The sequence below is a fragment of the Protobothrops mucrosquamatus genome, unplaced genomic scaffold (genome assembly GCF_001527695.2).
Source record: "Protobothrops mucrosquamatus isolate PMUCROS unplaced genomic scaffold, P.Mucros_1.0 scaffold2601, whole genome shotgun sequence".
Classification (NCBI taxonomy): Eukaryota; Metazoa; Chordata; class Lepidosauria; order Squamata; family Viperidae; genus Protobothrops; species Protobothrops mucrosquamatus.
The window spans coordinates 7,798-15,868 of NW_015388655.1; the positions used below are offsets into that span (position 1 = coordinate 7,798).

The 8,071-nt window shown below is 36.7% G+C and overlaps 1 protein-coding gene across 1 annotated transcript in view; it reads right to left on the bottom strand.

Moving 5' to 3' along the window:
• Positions 1–2,502: 2,502 nt before the first annotated feature.
• NAB1 (NGFI-A binding protein 1) overlaps positions 2,503–8,071 on the bottom strand; it is a 15,054-nt gene continuing 9,485 nt past the window's right edge. Inside the window, exons 2-4 of the mRNA XM_015825347.1 lie at positions 4,318–4,451; positions 3,231–3,282; positions 2,503–2,532 (exon numbers count right to left, since the gene is read on the bottom strand). Of these exons, the coding sequence (XP_015680833.1) occupies positions 2,503–2,532; positions 3,231–3,282; positions 4,318–4,451 (216 nt within the window). The remainder of the gene's footprint in view (positions 2,533–3,230; positions 3,283–4,317; positions 4,452–8,071) is intronic.

Here is an 8,071-nt window from a genome sequence, read left to right on the forward strand (position 1 = left end):
ATAAATTAAAACCAATTAAAATCAAGGACACGTGAGGAGGGCGGGGGCGGATTGGGGGGAGATGGGATCGGTTGTTACTCGATCAACAATTAATAGGTGCTTTTTGTTGGGAGACCAGCCAAAAAATGTCACAAATTGCAGTCATGTAACTGCAGGGACCCTACAAATGTCTGTAAAGATGAGCAAGTTGCCAGACATCCAAAATGCAATTAACTGCAGTGTTGGTGTGTATATGTGCAGCCATCGTATTGCTAAAAAGGGTTGTAAAGAGCTCTGGGGAGGTCTCTCATAACTTTGAACAGTTATTAAGTGACCCATTGCAAATTGAAAACTACCAGTATTTATTCTATGTTTCTGTAGCAATTCTCCCTGGCCTGAGAATTAGCGATTCCCGCCTTATCAGTTTCAATCCTTATATTAATAATTTTAGCAGTAAGAAAAAAAAATGCATTTAAAGCATTATATTTAACCCTGCACAATTCAAATACTAGAGGGGAGGAGATGGGGATGTATCTGAATTAACACATGTGGCCAGCTGCCAGGCATCCAGAAGCCTGAAAAACTGAAGCATGTCTACTCGGATCTATTTCAAGCTTGTATAAATAATTATAAGCTGTTAAAAACATGAGTCAAAATGCATCCAGCAAAACTGAAATCGAATATATGTGAGGCGATATACTGATGTGACTGGCAACATTTGTTATTTGTGACTGTAAAAAATATACAAAAAAAGGAACACTGGAAATATATTTGGAAAGAAATGTGATACATAGCACTACTGAATACTGTGCTTAGATAGATAAATCTTATATTTAAGACTTTCTATTCAGTGCAATATTGGAGTAAGTCTTTAAAGTGAGTACAAAAATGAAGAAAACTTTCAAAATGAGAACAATCAGTAGAACAGCTTGCCTCTGGAAGTTGTGAGTGCTCCATCACTGAAGACTGGACAGACTTTTCAAGAAGAGACTGGACAGACTTTTGTCCAGAATGACATAGGATCTCCTGCTCTGGTCAGAGGATTGGACTAAAAGACCTCCAAGATCCCTTCCAAGTCTGATATTGTTGAAAAATCATCATTAGTTTGATAGAAATAAGTAAGTTTTAACTATATATCTTTCTTCACCCCAACTCCTTCTTTTAGCCCATTTTTTTTAAAAAAAAAATCCACTCAGAGCAAAGCTATCAAATTAAAATATACCTTCCTAAAAAGCAAAAACAGAACAAAAAATGCTGAACCTACTTCCTATTATTTTTAATTAGAATATATTCATTCCCAGAACATGTATATCCCTCTTCGTATTATAAGCAAACAATGTAATGGATTTTCAAGGTCAGTTCATAATACAGCAAAGTGTAGGAGGGTCAAAAGAATACTGAATGCACCCAAATTCATAATTCGTAAGTTAAATTTAATTCATAAAAACCTACATAAATTTGATAAATAATTAAAACCAACTCAACAAAAAAAGTTGATAGAAATTATTGTCTCTATTTAAAAAAAACTTAACAAGACCAGCAGCTTGTGAGACTATAGTTGTGGGCTATTTTATGTTTGTTTGTTTGTCATAATTGATGTGCATGTGACACACATCAAAAAAAGGGACAGTTCAATAATCAGAGTCACTACCTTGACATGTTCACCATATATCTTGATATGGTGCATATCACTTGATATTAGACAGGGACAAGTCTTATATTTTGAAGCTTCACTGAAAATAAAAGGACCTTCTCTATATTTATGCACTCCAGTTTCTAGAATTTAACATCAACAGTGTTATTTAAAGGTAAATCCTAAAGAAGAAATACTGATAAAAGCTCCTTTGGCTTGCTATATTTAGTCAATGTCCCAAAGAGAGAAAAATATTTCTTTAGTGATTAAGGGAATACTCTCTCCCAGGTAGTCTAAAGTATTTCCTAAAATGCAGAAGATCTGAACGAGGAAATATAGTTCATTGAATTACCTGAATAGAAACAAGGTTTTTGTTTACACTGAAAAAATAAACAACCCTAATTCCATTTATGCCATATGATTATAGAGCAATACTTCAACTCAGTCCATGATTCAACCCAGCTTCCCAATCTATCACTATCTAGGAACTGCAGTCCCGTGAAATTGGGATTGTCTACATGGGAGAAAGCCAATTTAGCTTAACAGTCCTGTTCATATACTGGTAAGTCACAAATCTAACTTATTTGTCATTAATTAAAGCTTAATTGGAAACTGTGGCTGGATGACTTTGAACTAATCATTCTCTCTGGGTCTAACCCACCTTACAGAGTTGTTGAGTGGTAAACAGGAGGTGGGAGCATTATATTTGCCACCCTGAGTTGTACAAAATAAAAGGTTGGATATAAGATCAATAAATTGATGTTTTCTCTCAAGTCTTTCCTCAAATAATGTGTAGAATTCATTTTGTCAAGGGAAAAAACTACTGTTTTGCTTGAAGACTCAGTTTAGCCATAGGGCAGAAGGGTTCTCAATTTTTCTTTTTCCAGACTCTATTTGTATATGTAACAAAGGACCAGCTTCTAGGATTACAAACAGAAGAGAAAGAATAATTTGTATGGGCATTTTTTGGAGTTTTTTAAAAGATTTTTTTGATTCTGCCTTTATTATTTTTATAAATAATTCAAGGCGATGAACATATACCGTATAACACTCCTTCCTCCTCCTATTTTCCCCACAACAACCCTGTGATGTGAGATGAGTTGAGAGAGAGAGAGAGTGACTAGCCCAAAGTCACCTAGCTGGCTTTCATGCCTGAGGCGGGACTAGAACGTACAGTCTCCTGGTTTCTAGGCCAGCACTTTAACCATTACACTGAACTGACACTCAATTATCATAAAAACAGTCAAGAACCATTTTAAACTACCACTGTTTTTTAAATTATTGAGAAGTGACTTGAATTTATTTTCATTTTAAATATCTTACACTACCTTTTAAGGCAAAGATAATGTCAACTCTAGAAAGTTTACAAGTTCATTTTTATAAATAGACTAAAAAGTAATGCTATCATAATTCATTTTTTTTCTCCAACGCACTCCACAAACTTGTTCCCATTATTTGTGATGATAATCACTATCTGTAGAACCCAGCTTTGGGAAAATTGGATTGGAATATTTTAGGAAAACAGGTCTCTTGGTAAAATGACCTGTTTGATTGTTTCCTCTTGCAAAAGTCAGTTTTAGCAGCCACAACTAGACAGAACAAGTTAAAAGTACAATACCTCTATCTTAATTCTCTTTGGTGACAATTCATCCCTTTCTCCACATTTAGACCTAGGAGATGAAAATACATTTTTTTAAAAACTGGAATGCGTACACTATGTTCAGAAAAATATTTGCAAAACATCTGCCTTGAAAATTACTCTTCTCTGAATTTATCTTCATTTAATTTATTCCTATGTTTGTCTGTTCATTTGCAAAACTGTTATACTGTCTCAATCTGAGAGTCTTCATTTTAAGGCAGCTTCACAGTCAGGCAATGAACATGTAGAGGGCAGAAGGACTGGCCTTGGGACAAGAGGAAGAGCTGCTACCAAGACAATGGCCAGATAAACAAAACCTGAGTCTGGTGAAGAATGGTAACTTGAGGAAACATCTCAAACATCCCCTAGTTCTTATGAAGATAAAGGGAGGGAGGGGAAGCATATCGAGACTTGCAAGGTTGATGTTAACCTTCAAGGTAGACCAGACTAGAGAGGGTCTTGTCTGAAACATTTTCTCAGGTCCATTTTCTCTGGACTCGAGTTTCTTATCTGACCACTGTCTTGGTAGGGAGTCTTCTTCCTGTCCTTCAAAGCCATTCTGCTCACTGCAGTACATGGTTCAAGACATAGGGTTCACTAGCACTGGATTGCACCATCTATGGCAAGGGGAGAGAAAGTGGGTTCCTATAAACAATACTCACTGAACATATGAGAGATGAGAAAGATTTTTACCCTCTCTGAGAACACCCAAGTAGTCTTCTGATGGAAAAAAAAATGCAACTCCCCACAACATTGATTTTTTTAAAAAAATGCTGTGGATATGTGAAAGTTTCCATGTTCCCAACAGAGAAGTATGATGCAATTGTCTACAGTTAACTTGTCCAATCCTCTCTGCTCAAAAAAGGCTGAGCTATGACACATAATGGTGTCAAACGTGTGACATTCTCAGTGTAGTAAGAATGCACCAGTATTCACACCTCCCATCTGGTTCATATATTTGTATTGAGCCTGTGAGACCATAAACTGACCACAGGGCAGAAAGATTGCAAAATGATTTCATAATATACCCGTTTCAAGTTAATTTTTTTTTTTAAATGTAGCTTACTTGGTAGTCCGGTAAGTGTACTTGTATGTAACTTCTCGAGAGATCTGCCGTGCCAGAGCAAAAAGTTCATCCCTCCGGGTTAACAGTGCATTATCCTTGACACATAACTGAGCAGCTGCTTCATTTACTGTGAGCTAAAAAACAACATACAAAAAAAATGCCTCATTACCACATCAGTCCTGGGAAAACGATCTAACCTCTTCCCTTCTAAATACCTGTGGCACTACAACAGAGGTGTCTATAGGAAGCAGGATGACTGTCTTCAGCTTTGTTACAATTCTCTAATGACTTTTTTCATGGAAGAAAACAGTCCTTCTACTCACCCACTCCAACAGATCTTAAGTTTTTTTTTAAAGATCAGTATTTATAATAACTGGGTACCTATTGAAACAATTTAATATCAACAAAACCTATCTCTCACTGAGAGACAGGCTATTTTTTTAAGAAAGTCCAGACTTACTTGGTATTAATTATGTACCAGTGTGTAAGTAAGCAGTGATGGGAAGTAATCACATTTTTGAGATCCAATTTTTGTTAGAATCATGTCCACCAACTGTAACCAAATGCAAAACAGCCTTACATTCAATTAATGGTAGCATTAGGGGAGGAGACGAAATGACCTTGGCTAAAACTCTGAACTCATTATTTAATTTCTCTTCAAAACTTCCAAGCAGCTTTACTCTAGATTAATATTCATGAGCTTATTTCCCAAAATCTTAACAAGCACATCTAATTTTAGCCTAGAGTTAGGATTTTGGTGCTAAATCACTAAAAAAAATACCCTTTAGCAGTTTTCAATACCTCCTGGACATGTGCAAAGGCTGGAATTTGGGGTGGGGTGGGGAATGATTGCTCTCAGGGGTTTTCTTCCTTCGAAAGCTGGTGAATCCAATCAAGAGTAATGGGGGAGGGGATAGGAGATCAAGCCCTCCACTACAGAATGCTACGTAGGTTGACACTTTCCCACCTCTTATTTAATATCTACATAAATTACTGAGGAAGGTCATTCACTGCCATGGAATCACATATCATCAATACATAGCTGATACTTAGTTGGATATCTTAACTTCAGCCCAGACAAGGGATGTGTTGGATGTTCTATCACAAAGTCAGGAAACTGCAGAGGTTTGGACAGGAAAGAACAGAATTTGATTTAATTCCCACAAAACAGAGTAAGCTTAACCGAATGGCATAATTTAGTGCTGGTTTGTAATCTGTGTTCTTGGATTCGCAGTTCCTGCTTGAAGGATAGATGGCAGCTGTGGCTAGGAACACCTTTGAACAGGTCTACTTTATGCACCAGTTGTTGCTTTATCTGCATAGAGAGGCTTTGTGCATAGTTACTCAGGTCCCCGATCACTTCCTATTTAGATTTCTCCAATGTGTGAAGTTACTCTTGAAAACCCTGAAACTGAGAGTGAGTGGTTCAGAATGCAGCCGCTTGAGAGGTTATGGGCACAATCATGTAACATCTCTGCTTTGAGAGCTACAGAAGTTTCCTATTTCCTTCCAGGTGTAGTCAAAGGTGCTACTTTTCAGTTTTAAAGTCTTTCTTGGCTAATAACCTAGGTATCAGTGGAACCTTCCTCTGGGTCATTACTCTTAAAGAAATACATTGCAGGAATTCCTGAGTCATGCTTTCTCAATTGCTGCTCCCCTTCACTGGAACAGCAATCCCCTGATATCAAATGAGGCCTGAATTTGTCAACTTTTCATATATTTTTTTTAGTTTTTTCCTCCCTTCTTCTCTTTTCTGGTTTCTATCCCTTTTGTTAAGGTTAAGGATAGCCCTGTTTTAATTTTACTTTTTAAGTGTGTCTCAGGGGCATTTTGCTTATATTTTGCATGTTTCCATAAAAAAAATAAATTAGAAAACTTCATACACTCGTCGAAGTCTTGTGGTTTCAGCAGGCAATTTGGTGTATATGGTTTCAGATGGATTTTATTGACATATTGCTAAGAAATGTATTGTAATATTGCTAAGCTTTTGTTTCAAATCACATTATCGTTTCTGAGATCGGCAAGACATGACTGGAGCAATATGTATATTAAGGTGAATGCAGCAGTTTAGGATAGAATTTTTAAACTTTCATTTCATATTGTTCAGTTATCTAAAATGAGATTGCAAAATATGGAAAGTTTAATATCTATAAGGAAAGCAACTTAGGTGTAGGGTTAATGCACTAGGCTAGCAACCCAGAGACCAAGAGTTCCAGTCCTGCCTCAGGCACAAGTCTTAGAAGGGTAACCTTTTAAGAAAATTGCAAGGAGTTGTCCAGGCAGTTGCCAGGACTCACAGTCTCAAAGGCACAACAAACAAACAAATAAACAAACAAAAGGTAGGAAAATGACAATCGTTGTATTTTGTAAGTGCAAGAAGTTTCAGAATGGACTGCAAGCAAAGTAAGCAAGATTCACCAACATTACATATTTTATCATATGTGCTAATTTCTGTAATCATTGCCTGTAATCTTAAACTTAAGAAATTGAAGTTTAAATCAGAATAATTCTAAATAAGTGCTTCATATTAAGCTATTATTATTAGCAAACATTTATGAAATTAAGAATATACAAACATCATCTGATAGCATATATATGTAGGAAGATGCCTATAATTGTATCGTGTGTCCTCTTACTGTGGAGCTAAAAATACTTTACATGTTTATCATTGTACCCTCGCAATTACTGTGGGCCAGAACTACTTCCATGGAACTTTATAACCAACAAATCAACAACATCCACTGTTACTAGTTTTCACATTAAGAACACCCTGAAACTCTTACATTTCTTGAAAATAAAGCAAATTTCTAAATCTTACAGTGAAGACACTTGTGTGATCAGCACTAGGAAGTGTACAAGTTTTCTGTCCACTGCAAATGTATATGGCTTGTAATACAGAATTACTTAAATTACTGGTCTTTTTAAACTAAACATGTATAAATTTCCCAGAATAAACAAAAACAATCTATGTGTACAATAAGATTTGTTTCAGTCAACATTTCACTTCCGCCATGGTGCAATAGCCTTTGTAAATACTGACTGGTAAGCAGAAATTCACATACTTTGGGTGTGATTCAAATAACTTGATAGCCTAGAACAAATGATTATGTTGGCAAGGATGAGGGAAACAGAAGTAGGGATAAAGTGAATGGATGGAATCAAGATTACAGGACTGTCTTTCAAAGAATGACAAGTTTATTAGCAAAGACAGGATGCTATTATGAGCAATCTGTTTTGTTGACACCTAAGAAAAAAGAAATATGTCATATTTTTATACAAATTCAAACATACTTTTTTATCTTTATTCCAACATGTTCAAGTACTTATTCCTTTTCAAAACCAATATCAGAGCACTAATTTATATAAAAGAGAGGAAGCAACTGGAAGCAATGACATCTATCTTACATTTAACTATGTCACCAGAAATACAGGTAATCCCCCAGGTACAAACGTTCATTTAGTGAGTTTTCACAAAAAGCAAATTTATTCAGAAAGGGTACTGACTTCCGGTGGTGACAGCTGGCATCGCATGGCGGCTTTTTTAGCCGCCCGTCTGGGAGCGTGTAAAAGCTTGAAGAGACAGCGTCTGCCAGCTGTCTCTCGGCTAGGAACCTCGTCCCTCGGGCAAAGAGGGGGAGGTGAGTGAGTCCGGATAGGGCTAGAGCTTCCTTTTGCCCCGGTTTTGTCTTAATCCGGGGTGAAAGATGCTAGCTCGCCCGGAGTCTGGACAATCTCCGCGCCCCGAGACGCCTTC